At 34.4% G+C, this 14677-nt stretch overlaps 1 protein-coding gene across 1 annotated transcript in view; it reads right to left on the bottom strand.

Annotated features, from left to right (window-relative positions):
- PLXDC2 (plexin domain containing 2) overlaps positions 1–14677 on the bottom strand; it is a 434538-nt gene that overhangs the window by 123917 nt on the left and 295944 nt on the right. Inside the window, exon 5 of the mRNA XM_002750087.8 lies at positions 2203–2325. Coding sequence (XP_002750133.1) covers positions 2203–2325 — 123 coding nt within the window. The remainder of the gene's footprint in view (positions 1–2202; positions 2326–14677) is intronic.

Raw genomic sequence — 14677 nt, 5'->3', positions numbered from 1 at the left:
GCTATATACATTAAAGTTTATAGTGCAAATTCTGAGGAAAAGATGCCTAATATTTTGTTAGTAGCAGGTTGTTAAAAATCACACTGTTTGTAAATGCTTTTATATTATGTAATAGCATACTCTCTCAATATTTACTGATTTAAAGTTTCTGACCTGCTGCTATCTTCTCCAGAGAGACTGCTTTCCTAAATTGTTGAGTTTCCAGTCTTTAAGTATGTGCCAGTGATTCTAACCGAACTTGAAAATATTTCAGCAAGTTGCTGTGGTATAGAAAGGACTTCATGAAGAGCCGTACAGTATTTAAAAGTGTTTCATTCGTTTAATAAAACACAAGCTTTTCATTATCATATTGTTTGAACTTTATATTCCTCAATATTAGATTCCTATGGAATAAGTCTTTACACGGAAGATATTTCAGTGGGTAAAAAATACATTCATTCTTGAATAACAATGCTTTTATAATTCCCAGAAATAAATACTCACTTTACACATTTAATTATTGCTATTTATTCATTAAATATTATTTAGGGTCTATGCCTATTAAATATCTCTGCAGGGTACCAGAGAAAAAATGATTTCTTATAAATAGCCACAGCCCTTGTTTTTAAAGGACTTAAACTTCAGTTGGAGTAGTATACATCAATTTTTAAAAAATCATTCAAATACAAGTATAATTCAAATATTAAGAGCTACCTAGAAACAATGTATATAAGAATATATGGAGAGACTTATTTAATATGCATTATGATTTTGATACCAACAATGTAAAAACGTGGTCATTAGAATCATGTGCCCATAAGTAAATGACCCTAATATCATCTAGTGAGTGTCGGAGTTTGGAAAATAGTCAATTTTCATTAAATCATTCATATTTCCTCAGGATAGATTCCCAAGGCAATTTTGTATGGGAATCATAGAATAAGTTTCAGATAAGTTTCTAGCTCTAGTTTTGCCTCAAGCATACTGTATTTACACTCTACTTGCACAACCTTGGGTGTTAGCACCTTGTGAGGTTTTAAAAAATGGAAGAGAATATAACAGTTCTTAAAATAATAGTGAGAAATCATTATAGTTAACAGTTAGAGTTACTTAATATCGGATCATAACTTGGTGTTACTCAAATTGTTCAAAGCGTATTCCTAAGGTGAATACCTAACTATGTTTAGTATCCCACTGTGCTATTTTGACCTGTAAAATGGCTTCATCACACTGGTCAGGAGATTGCTTTTAGCAAAATGATCATATTTTTCCAAGGCTACTGCTACCATCAAGTCTATTTCAACCACAAGTAAATTTCTTCCTTGATCATCAGAAAGTAAGAGCAGTAATAACTCTGTTCACCCCAAATGCTTGTATTATTTGCAGGTATAAAATTGTCATTTGAACAAATAAATACCATTTGTGAATGATAAATACACAGAAAATTTTATATTTAATTAATCTTTCCAATAGAAACTCTTTGTTACCTATAATTTGTTTTCTCTACCAAAGATACAGTTTTCAATAAGATGTTGACATGAAAATTGATTTCTGTCTCTAAGACCTTGAGTATCTCACTTGGATTCTGGCAGCACTCAATGACAAATTCTAGTTTTTTCTCTACTTTATATGTCATAAAATGTAGTAGCAGGGATATATTGCTCTTGGTATATTTGATAAATCTTAACAGGCTCACGTTCATTTTGTAAAGTCAAGAAAACTTTATTTTCTTAAGTTGAACTACCCACACTAACTACTTTATACTTTTAAAAATATGTGTTTATTTTATGGATACATACAAGTCATAAGTTCTAGAAATTTTATATCACTATATTATGCCACTTGCCTCTACTGGAAGATCAGAACTAAGAAAATTATTCTGATTTCCATTTTTTTTCTGATGGAAAAATTGGAAAACCGAGTTACTGAAATAGCATCAAAAACTTATTGAAATGCATCAAAAACACATTTGCTTTGAGGTCTTGTCTATAGCAACTCATTTCTATTGTGTACAGTAGATGTTAATAAACATGTTGGATAAATGTCATTTGTGTACTTTATAAATCTTAACAGCTAACAGTATAACATCTGTCATCTCAGACCATTTGCATCAAGCAGTTTACACACCAAAAAATACAGAGTCCACGAAAACATTAACATGAATCTGATGCTTGAGGTTAAAAATATATATGCAGCAAAAAATATATGCTAATCAATACATACCATTATCAAAATATCTGACAGTTGAATTTCTGGATACACTGGGATCGAAATTTGCCATTAAAGGTGCTATGTACTGTGTGGCTGTTAGCATTCGATGTACAACTTCTCCAGTGTATATGAAACCTAGAAACAGAAAAATAGAAAACATGCTCAGAAAAAGAAGCCCATATGAAATTATAATTAAAATACTTCCAACTCCATTACAGGCATATTTTTAAAATAAAATGTCATGGTAGCTAGAAAAAAAGGAACATATTTAATATCTTACAGTCTAATTAACAATACTTGGTCTGGATTAAGTAACAAATTCTCATAGGATTTGGTAGAACCTTGCAGACTGGCAAATCCAAAATCTATAACATGTGCAATTTTAATTGTGGGAAAAGTGACTATTATCTGGATGAGATTATTGGGCTAAAAATGCTAATCTAGTATCATAAGTAATTAAAATATTCAATTTGCCATTATTAATTCCTTGTTATTTTAACACTAGGTTACCACACAAGTCTTTTGAATGAGTGAATTCAGTTTCATAATATTTATTTAACCTACCATCTCAGCATAGGACATTTTAGAAATGACACCTGCTAAAATGCAGAAAATATGTTGATGCTTTCTTTTTTCCTTGAAAGTTGAAAGGGTGCTAAACACCCACAGTGAAGATTTCACATTTCTTGGATTGCTCAAGTCTCTATTATCAGCACACTGTCAAGAAATAAAGTCTGTGTGTCTGCAGATAAGATGGTAAAACATTGACCATGCACAAATGCCTCTCTATTTAGAGATTTAATCAACGCCAGTCTATTCTAGCAGTTGGATAACGAGAGGGAATTTACTATGGAGGACTTCGGCTTTGAATTAACTTTCAATAGCTCCTATGTTACAAGTCTAACCCACTTTCAATTTTTCACACTAGGTTTATTTACTTTGTGGATTATCCATGACAAATTGTTAATCCTGTGCTGGCTTCTTGCCTACAAAGTCTTTAGCTGCCTGAAAGGAGAGTCAGCTCAGGGAATGCTAACTAATTTTAATATTAATCTAAGAAATACACAATTAAGATACATATGCAAATGCACACACACAAATAAAATGCAAAGCAAATTATTTGTGACAATGCAATGTAATGTATGGGCAGTCATGAGTTAATTAGATACCCAAGACTAATATAAATCATTTTTCTACATTCACAGGAATCAATAAAGAAGCAATGCAATATGTAAAGCTCAAAAAATATTACTTTGATAACTCATTTTATGGTCTGAATAAATATTTCATTGGCATATTGCAGTCTTCATTGTTTCAAATTCCAAACTGTGATGTTCCAAATTCTGCAAGTTACTGCAGAATCACACCTACAGTTATTTAGTTAGAAATTAATTTCTCTTTGGCAACATCTTCTTTACTTTGACTATCTTTTCACTTTTCATCAAAAGCATAATTGAACTACAGCTATTCATCTTAAAAAATATTTTAACTGGAAAAATCTTCAGTGTGTATTTTTCTTACCAGGACTTCTTGCTTATTTGCCAAGCCCTCTTTTAAAATAAATACCTGATGTCTTAAGCAGAATTTGGTACCTTTGTAATTTCACACAGCTTAAGTGTATTAAAAAATGTTATGGTGATATGGTCATTGCTTTTATTACATTTCTCTCTGGATTTTCAGAGTCATACTCCTAATATTCAAAGTGCAATATCACGTTCTTAACATTATAAACATGAAGAGTAACTGTTTTTTGGGTCTCTATTTTTTCTCCTATCCTCTCCAGCATCCATTTATAATGTCATCATTAAAATGAATACAACAATTCTATAGATACAATCTTTTAAGGGAAATGTCTGAATTGGACTCTGAAAGTGTTATTTCAGAGAAAATAGCTCCAGGTAGGTAATTTCTCTTCTTTATATTCTCCATGTACAAATAAAAGAAACTGCTTTACTTGGAGAATGAAGGGCAGTTATTCAAGGAGGGAAGATAATTTTAAATAAATACAAAATCCATTCTCCAAGACAACTTGGTAAGAAAAACAGCAGTAATCCCTAAAAATATACTGTTGCAAAATGTAAGAGCATTAATCATTTCAGACACTTCATACTTATTGTTAGTTTTTAAATAAGTTATATATATGTGTGTGTATGTGTGTGTGTGTGTGTGTGTGTGTGTGTGTATGTGTGTGTGTGTTCCCCTCAATGTTTCTACATAGATTTGTCAGGAAAACTGGTCTCCACTTTCAATAACCCAGTTTTCAGATCACAGAAACCATTAACTGTTATTTCTTTTGATTGGGAAAATGTTTCCCAAATCTACAATTTCTCAAATGTCAGAAGGGAAATTTCAAATTGTTTCCAAAGAACTCAGTAGAAATATAGAATAATTTGTTAACATGTAAAAGCCATAGATATAGCTTGATTCTTTTATTACCAGAATATTAAAATAAATCTATTACTATGAATATTAAGGTTTCCACAAATACAAGGAAAAAGAAACTGCTACTACAATGCCTAGCATGTCTGGCTCTCCTATTACGACTACCACTATTTATACTACCACCATGAAAGGCTAATATGAAGAAAAAAGAAAGAAAGAAAAAAACACTATTCTATAAAACGAGTTTCATTTTACTAATTCAGGGAATATTGTTTGTTTTTCTTGGCCATACTGACAGTTAATTATATCCATGTCTCAGGTTAGTTTCTAATGACCAAGAAATAAAATTCTTGACTTCTTGGTGAAGCCTATCTCATGATAGACTCTACCCTGTTCTCATTAAGTTTCTAGATTTTAAAAATATCAATTCAGCAGTGGTTAATAATTGAGTAGAGAGAAAATTTACAAGCTTGCAGGGGAATGTAATTCGATGTTAAATAAGAAAGAGCTATGCAAATTAATGCAACAAAACTCCAAAGCTTTAAAGGCACTCATAGCCACCAACACACCACGAGATATTTACTTCTTTCCTTTGGCTGTTCTGGGCATGTCCAGTTAAATATAAATATAAATATCTGTATATATATAATATGTATATTTTTCTGATCCTTCATGTTTTGGGGTAATTTAAGCAATTTTTATTATTATTATTATACTTTAAGTTCTGGGATACTTGTAAAGAACATGCAGGTTTGTTACATAAGTATACATGTGCCATGGTGGTTTGCTATACCCATCAACCTGTCATCTACATTAGGTATTTCTCCTAATGCTATTCCTCACCTAGACACCCACACCCCAAAAGGCCCCAGTGTGTGATGTTACCCTCCCTCTGGCTATGTGTTCTCATTGTTCAACTCCCACTTATGAGTGACAACATGTAGTGTTTGGTTTTCTATTCTTGTGTTAGTTTGCTGAGAATGATGGTTTCCAGCTTCATCCACATCCCTGCTAAGAACATGAACTCCTATTTTTTTATGGGCTACATAGTATTACATGGTATGTATGTGCCACATTTTCTTTATCCAGTCTGTCATTGATGGGCATTTGGGTTGGTTCCAAGTCTTTGCTATTGTGAATAGTACCACAATAAACATACATGCATATGTGTCTTTACAGTAGGATGATTTATAATCCTTTGGATATATGTTTTTACTATTTTATTTACATGTCTTTGTAGCCATTTGAAAAGCTAATCATACAATGTCTTCTTTGCTTACTATGTGATTCTACTATAAATAGCACTCATTTGCTCATCTGCCTTTGCAGAAAAGTCATTTATGCAGATAATTTGGTAATGGGAAAGACATCTTCATTAAAAAAAATCAAGTTAAAGAAGCAAACATATTTTGTTCTTTGAATCTCAAATAAGAGTGAACACATGGCCACTCCCTTTTGCCTTAACAACTATTAAAACCAGAGCTAAATTCTGAGTTCATTTGTAATCAACAGCTTTGTTTCTGTACCTTGAAGAATTTCCTTGGGCTGCTTTATGTAGGTGGTCTCTAGTCATGTGAATAATCTGCTTTTCTATCTGGGAGTCTCATCTAGTCATTTTGGGGATTCTATCATTGTAGGTCTTGTCATGAATAAATTCCAATCAACTATTATTATTTTATTAATTTTAATTATGTATGTACTAACCAGAAATATTCTGATAATGGTAACCAGTATCTATATAGGCCTTTGCTAATTATATTATTTTCATGTATTTTCTTTTGTTCTTTCTCTTTGCTTTCCTTCTTTCCTTCTCTCTCTCTCTCTCTCTCTCTCTATCTCTCTCTCTTTCTTTCTTCTTTCGAGTCTTGCTCTGTCACCCAGGCTGGAGTGCAGTGACACTATCTTGGCTCACTGCAAACTCCACCTCCCAGGTTCAAGTGGTCATCCTGTTTCAGCCTCCCAAGTGGCTGGGATTACAGGCATGCACTACCATACCCAGCTACTTTTAGTATTTTTAGCAGAGACATGGTTTCACCATGTTGGCTAGGCTGGTTCTTGAACTTCTGGTCTCAAGCAATCCACCTTCCTTGGCCTCCCAAAGTGCTGGGATTACATGTGTGAGCCACTGCACCCAACCTTTATGTATTTTTGTGATTGCATTCTTGCACTAACTTTAAAAAGAATAGTGGTACAAGTAGCATTATTTCCATTTATTAAATGAAGTATTTAATAAGACTGGGTAATTTGCCCAAAGCCACATGGCTACAATAGGTCTTGTGATTCCAAATGTTATGGGCTCTTTACAGTAAATTTTTGCAGTCATTCTGTGTCCAGCCTTACATCAGGTACACTAGAAGAAAGAAAGTTAGGCAGCATTCCTTTTACTTCTTTTGACATCATTTCTAAGGCAACCACTCTGCAGTCATAAACAAGTTAAAATTGCCACCAGATGACAGTTCCCACAACTAGACAGTAAGTTCTCACTTAACATCTACAGGTTCTTGGAAGCCGTGACTTTAAGGAAAAACATGTAAGGCAAACAATTTCAGCACTGGCTAAAAGATATCAGTCAAAGTTAAGTTCTTATGGCATATTTCTGGATACAAAACCTCACCAAACTTCTAAATAAAGACCAAAAACACTTCTAATAGTAAATATTTAAATGAACTTGAGCTATACATACATTTAAGAAAGGTTAATAAAAACATGTAAGATAGGTATCTACCCAGTTATTTTATTTCTGGGTCACAGGTGGCCAGAGCCTTTCCTGGCAGTTAAGGGAGTGAGGCGAGTACCAACCGTGGGCCAGATGCCATCCCATCATAGGGCACACTCCCACATACACCCACGCTCAATCACACTGAGACCATGGAGACCATGTTGACATGCCAGTAAATCTGATGTGCTCACGCAGACATGGGGAGAACATGTAGACTCCACACAGACAATGGCCCTGGCCAGGAATCCATTTTTTGTTTGTTTGTTTGTTTGTTTTATTCTCATCAACATTGAGAATGAAGTTGAACAGAACAACTTTATTCAAGGACCTGCTATATACTCTTCCTCATTGAATTTTATACTTAAACAAGGAGGTTGAGGAAGAAAAGACTTATTCTATTTGTGTGAAAATTCCAGCACCTCTACCTTAGAGCAGAGTGATGGTCACCTCAAATCATGCTACTTTTATTGCAATACTGAAGCCTCTGTTATTTTAATTGGAAGATTTTACAAATAGATTTATATTATATTCCTCTATTGTAATTCACCAATTGTAAGGCAACCAATTGATATGGGAATCACACATGGTGAGAAAATTCACTTCCGGATAGAATAAAATTATTTTCTAGTGATGTAACTTAAGTCACTTAGCCTCTGTGTACCTCAGTCACCTAATCTGTTAAATGGGAGTGTAATGGAATCAGTATCATTGGGTTGTGGCGAAGGCTGAAAGAGTCAATACTATAGACGAATGCTTGAAAATTGCAGAAAACCAATGATTCACTTATATTTGCTCTAATTTTTACCCCTTGATGCCTTTTCTATAAAATATATATGCATTAATCTTAGACTTATGCTAGGATATTTATATAACTTTAAAACCGTGCTTCAGACTTAAATGTATGTCGTGTGTTTTACCTGCCTTATTCTCGTTTGAGTTAAGGTACACCATTGATCCTTAACAAGATGTTAGGTAACAAAAACCTGAGTGTCCAAAGTTCTTGGTTTCATATATTTCTCCTTACATTCTGATGGAACAAGTGTTTTGTAAAAATATTAACCTCCTATTGGTGACAAGTGGTTATTTTGTTTAATTGGAAGTGTCAGAGTAATAAAGGAGGCACAAAGAAGCTATAATTGCTTGTGAAACACTCCACAAAACTTTAATATGTAAGGTGGGTCATAAAATATTCTATTTCATCATCTTTTAGTTAATATTTTGGACCCAAGAGGATAGGCTGCAGTTGATGGGTATGCCTGTAGGGCATTGAATATTTGTAGTTAAATGCTGCCTTTAGAGTACAAATGATAACAGTATATGTCATCTTTGTTATGATGGGTACTGTTATCGCTACACATTAATCAAATAGATCTGAAATTTATGATCTTTTACACATAAGGATTTAAAGACTCACTTCCTCATCATAATCTCTCACTAACCTTATACATGTTCCACTTCTGTTCATGAAGAACTGAATTATTTTACTGAGGGTTTATGGCTATTATTTGTCAACAGCTCAGTGTCGATGTAGACAAGTTGCTTGAACAACTTGATGAGGTCTCAGAACAATTCTACTTATGTTTTGCACAAATTCTATTTTGTAAGTCATGATACATTTTCAAATGCTATAAACTACTTTCTTTAATATAAATACTTGTCATATTTTTAAATATGACCATGTGTGGCAGCAATTGATAATTTGAAAATTAAAAGTTGTGGTGAGTTATCTGGTAATGCAAGTGTCTGCCAGCTGCCACAGTACAATGACAGGTTTTATGTAATAGGCTTCCTCTGAATAAAACTGGTGCCCCTAGATCACATAGTTCACTATGAGGATAATGGCTTGTATATGCAAACTAGACGGCTAATAAAAAAATGAAGGAAAGAAATGGAAGCATTCTGAAATTCATGGGAGTTTACTAATCACTGGTTCCTAAGAAGAAATTCGTAGTACTGTCAATCATCAAATACTTTCCCTTTACAATTCCAACCAGCTATCAAGTTAAAATATATTAAGGGTTTTTTATATTAAATTATATCCATCAGTTCTTGGGAAGCAACTTATAATATTATCAATCACTAAATAGTTCCCATATTTATACTTGTAACCAGCTGTCAAGGTAAAATATATCAAACATATTTTGTATACAAAATAAAAATATATTTAGACATGTTAACATATGTCACATATCATAGATTCCTTAATTTTATTGGCATAAGGCACCACTGCGGACTATAAACCACAACAAAACCATTCCTTGGGGGAAAAAAGCAACAAGCGACAATTCTGTTACCAGCTGCAAATTATGTTCATAAAATTGCCAATATAAAAATTTATGTTGACTGTATAAAGAGCCTCTCCCTAACTCCAGAAAAAACAGGAGCCAAAAGAGAGGAAGATAAGACAAAAGTGTACATGAAGAGAAAAAGATGAGACAAAAAAGAGACAAATAAAAGTCAAAAACCAAAAAAACCCAAACCTTCCCCTTGAATTTTCGTTTTGAACTAACAACAAAATGGTTGATTTTAGTTCTTGTCTCCTCCCTCTTGTTCCTCAAAGAAATTCATGTAACATGTTCTTAGTTAATCATGTTAATTCCTCCTAGTGGTCACTGTCAACAGCTCCCCTCCCCACCTCCTCAAATGCTTTAATGATCTAGAATTTCTAGATATGGGTTCTTTCATACTGCAGACTACGCAGGCCAACCCTTGGCGTTTTATAGTAGACAAAGTACGTGACTTTTCATGGAGACATTGAACTACCCATCAAGTTTATTTCCTCTATTAGGATAAAACCAAGCAATATTTCAAAAGCCTTAATCCTGCAGGTAGAGTTGGCAGCAACATGGCAGAATAGGGATTTCCAGCACTTGTCCACTCTCAGAAAAATCAATTTAAGCAACCATCCGTGGACAAAAATACCTTCACAAGAGCTAAGAAATCCTGGTGACAGATTACAGCACCTAAAAACTCCCCCAAATAAGAAAAGACACATTGAGGAAGATAGGTAAGGCAATTTCACATTACCCACATCATGTTTCCTCCAAGCCTATGCAACTCAGTGCAGAGAGATACTCTCCAGGTGAGTAAAGTGAGCAGCACCAAGTTTTGCTGTAGACCCCAACACTGGCCTATTCCAGTGAAATCTGTCAGGCTGGCCAAAAGAGACCTAAGCTTTAGGCTGGCCCATGTGACTCCAGAATCCAGGCCCCCCGCAAAGGCAGGCCAACACTTTCAATCCTAGGTTCCAGGCTGGATGATGTGGCACCCAGTACCAAGTAGTTTGGCCTTCACAGACCCAAGCTTCAGGTAAGCCCCTGCGAACACTTCTGCCAGGTTGATTCCCATAGATCCAAGTTGTAGGCCCAAACCTATTGACCAGGGATCCATGCCTGCCATGCAGATGCAAGTACTAGGATTGCCCAGTTAATCCAGGCTCCAGGCCTGCACCTGCAGACCCAGGCACCAGGTCAGCTCCTATAGACCCAAGCATTAGGCCCACCCAAACCAGCCAGCCTGCCCAAAAACTCCAGCCTCTACACAGACTTTGTCAGCCACCAGCACTGAATTTCTGGATGGCCTGAGTGGTGAAGGGCATTGTTTTTCAACATCAGTATATAAAGATTTAAAGAAGTGCCTACTTCATCAAATACAGAGTACATTACTAATGCAAAGTAACATGGCTCAGAAATAATCCAAACATGACAACACCAGGATAACCAAATAAAGCACCCATGACAGACCTCAAAGAATTGGAGATCGAGAATTGAAAGTATTCCTCTTGACTGTCAAGAAGTTTAATAAAGTGATAGCAACCATGTAAAAAAGAACCAAACAGAAATTCTGTAACTGAAGAACACATTAACTGAACTGAAAAATTCTATACAGAGTTTCGACAGCAGACTTTTTAAGGCAGGAGAAAGAATCAACAAACTTGAAGATAGAGCATTTAAATTTACTTGGTAAGAGAAGTAACAACAAAATAATTTAAAAAAGAGTAAAGAAAGCCTACAATAATTATGAGACATTATTAAGTGAACCACTATATTCATTATGGGAGTTTGAGAAGAAGAAGAGAAAAAGAAAAAGGCAAAAGCTTATGTATAAACAATGAAAGAAAACTTTCCAAATCTGAAGAGAAAAATGAACATCCAGATCCATAAAGCTCAAAGAATCCCAAGTAGTTTAGACATAAAGAAATTATCACAAAAACATGTTATTCTCTGATGTCAAAGATAAGAAATTTTGAGAGCAGCAAGAGAAAATGCACTCATGACATAAAAGGGAATGCCTGTAAGGCTATCAGGGTATTTCTCAGCAGAAACCTTATATGGCAAAAGAGAATAGAATGATAAATTCGAAGTGTTGAAAGTAAACCAGCACTGACCAAGAATACTATACCAAGCCAAGCTGACTTTTACAGTGAAGAAGAAAGACAGAATTTCCCAGACAAACAAAAGACGAGGGAGTTTATCACCATTAGACCTATCTCACAAGAAATGCTAAAGAGAATCTTTAAGGTGAAATGAAATGATAGAAACTAACAACATGAAAATATATGAAAGAATAAAACTCACTTTAAAGGCCAGAATGCAATGACATTCAGCTACTCTTATATTCCAATGGTGGTCCACAACTCACTTTTAACTCTAGTATAAATGTTAAAAGACAAAGGTACTGGAACTATAGCTATAATAATTTATTAATGGATACATAATGAAAAAGATAAAAATTGTGACATCAACTACAAAAAAACATGAGGAGAGGGAAGTTAAAGTGCAGTTTATGCAATGTGAAAGAAGTTATGTTGTTATCAGTTTACACCATATGCTATGAATTGAAGACGTCTGAGGTAAGCTTAATGGTAACCACTAAGGAAAAATTGATGGTAGACATAAAGATAAAAGAATTAGGCCGGGTGTGGTGGCTCACACCTATAATCCCAGAACTTTGGGAGGGTGAAGCAGGTGGATCACAAGGTCAAGAGATCGAGACCATCCTGACCAACATGGTGAAACCCCCGTCTCTACTAAAAAAATACAAACATTAGCTGGGTGTGGTGGTGCACGCCTGTAGTCCCAGCTACTCGGCAGGCTGAGGCAGGAGAATCGCTTGAACTCAGGAGGCAGAGGTTGCAGTGAGCTGAAATCTTGCTACTGCACTCCAGACTGGCGCCTGGCGACAGAGCAAGACTCCCTCCACCCCCCCAAAAAGAAAATAAATTAAAGCAAATCATGACCAAAAAAATTTATCAAATCAAAAGGAAGACAAAAAGAGAAAAATAAAAGAAAAAAAGAGCTATAAAATAGTTAGAAAACTATTAACAAAATGGCAATAGTAAGTCTTTACCAGTAAATAATTACTTTAAATGTATGAATCACATTCTTCAATCAAAAGACATATGGTGGTTGAATAAATTTTTTTTTAAAGATTCAACTATATGTTCTCTACAAAAGACTTATCTTTAAGGGCACTCATATGCTAAAAGTGAAAGGATGGAAAAAGATAGTCTCTGAAAATTTCACCAAAATAGAGCAGGGGTAGCCATAACTATATCAGACAAAATAGAAGTTAAATCAAAAACTGTCACAAAAGACAATGAAAAAGATATCAATTCATCAAAAGGACATAAAATTATAAATAGTTATGCCCCCAACATTAAGAATATAAATATATAAAGCAAATATTAAAAGAGCTAAAAGAAGAAATAGTTCGCCAATACAATAACAGTAGAGGACTTCAATATTGCCACTTTCAGTAATGGATAGATCATCCAGACAAAAACATCAATAAGTATACAGAACACATGAACAAGACTGGAGATCAAATGAATTTAACAGAGATACACAGAACATTTCATCCAACAGCAGCAGAATACACATACTTTCCAAATTTACATGGAACATATGTTAGGATAGATCATGTGTTAAGTCAAATAAAAGTCTTCACAGATTTAAGGAAGATTTAAGTTATATAAAGTATCTTTTCATATGACAATGAGATGAAATTAGAAATTAATAAGAGGAGGAAGTTTGGAAACATTCACAAATAGGTGAAAATTAAATAACACAGTTCTGAACAACCAATGAGTCAAAGAAGAAATTAATAGTGAACTTAAAAGATGTCTTGAGACAAACAAAAATGCAAACACAACTTTCCAAATTTTATGGAATGCATCAAAAGCAGTTCTAAGAGGTAAGTTTATAGCAATAAATACTCACATGAAGAAAAAGAAAAATTTCATAAAAGCAACCTAATAGGACACCTCAAGGAACTAGAAAAACAGAACAAACTAAGCTTAAGAAAGGAAATAATAAAGAGTTAGCAGAAGAAAGGAAATAAAAAAGATCAGAATATATATGAATGATATAGAAACTGGAAAAGACATTACAAAAGATTAATGAAACTAGGAGTTGGGTTTTTTTTTTTTTTTTAAAGAAACAAAACGGTAACTTTCAGTTAAACTAAAAAGAAAATAATAAAATTATAAGTGGCTGGTGCAGTGGCTCACATGTGTAATGCCAGCACTTTGGAAGGCCAAGGCATGAGGATCACCTGAGGTCAGGAGTTCAAGACCAGCCTGACCAATATGATGAAACAACTCATCTCTTCTATATTAGTTTCTTTTATAGTAGTTTCTTCAGAAGAAACTACTATAAAAATTATATGGCTGGGCGCGGTGGCTCAAGCCTGTAATCCCAGCACTTTGGGAGGCCGAGGTGGGTGGATCACGAGGTCAAGAGGTCAAGACCATCCTGGTCAACATGGTGAAACCCCATCTCTACTATAGATACAAAAAATTAGCTGGGCATGGTGGCACGTGCATGTAATCCCAGCTACTCAGGAGGCTGAGGCAGGAGAATTGCCTGAACCCAGGAGGCGGAGGTTGCGGTGAGCTGAGATTGCACCATTGCACTCCAGCCTGGGTAACAAGAGCGAAACTCCGTCTCAAAAAAAAAAAAAAAAATTATATGCCAAATAATTGGATAACCTAGAAGCAGTGTATACATTTCTGGAAACATACATATTACCATGTCTGATCAGAACAGAATAGAAACTCTAAATAGAATAGAAAATAGGGATAAAAGAAACCAGAACAAAACACAGAATAGAAAATATGAAAAAACAAATAACAAGTAAAGAGACTTAATCAGTAATCAAAAACCCCCAAACAAAGAAAAGCTCAGGACTGATGACTTTACTGGGGTAAAGTCTACCAAATATTTAAAGGAGATTTAACACCAATACTACTCAAACTCCTCCAAAAAAATTGAAGAGAAAGAAACATCACGGCCAGCATTACCTGAATACCAGTCAGACAAAAACATTACAATAAAAGAAAACTACAGATCAATATCCCTGATAAATGTAGATGCAGAAATCCTC

This window comes from Callithrix jacchus, chromosome 7, assembly GCF_049354715.1.
Source record: "Callithrix jacchus isolate 240 chromosome 7, calJac240_pri, whole genome shotgun sequence".
Lineage (NCBI taxonomy): Eukaryota > Metazoa > Chordata > Mammalia > Primates > Cebidae > Callithrix > Callithrix jacchus.
The sequence above is the reverse complement of the archived record's forward strand: the minus strand, read 5'-3'. Positions and strand labels throughout refer to the sequence as shown.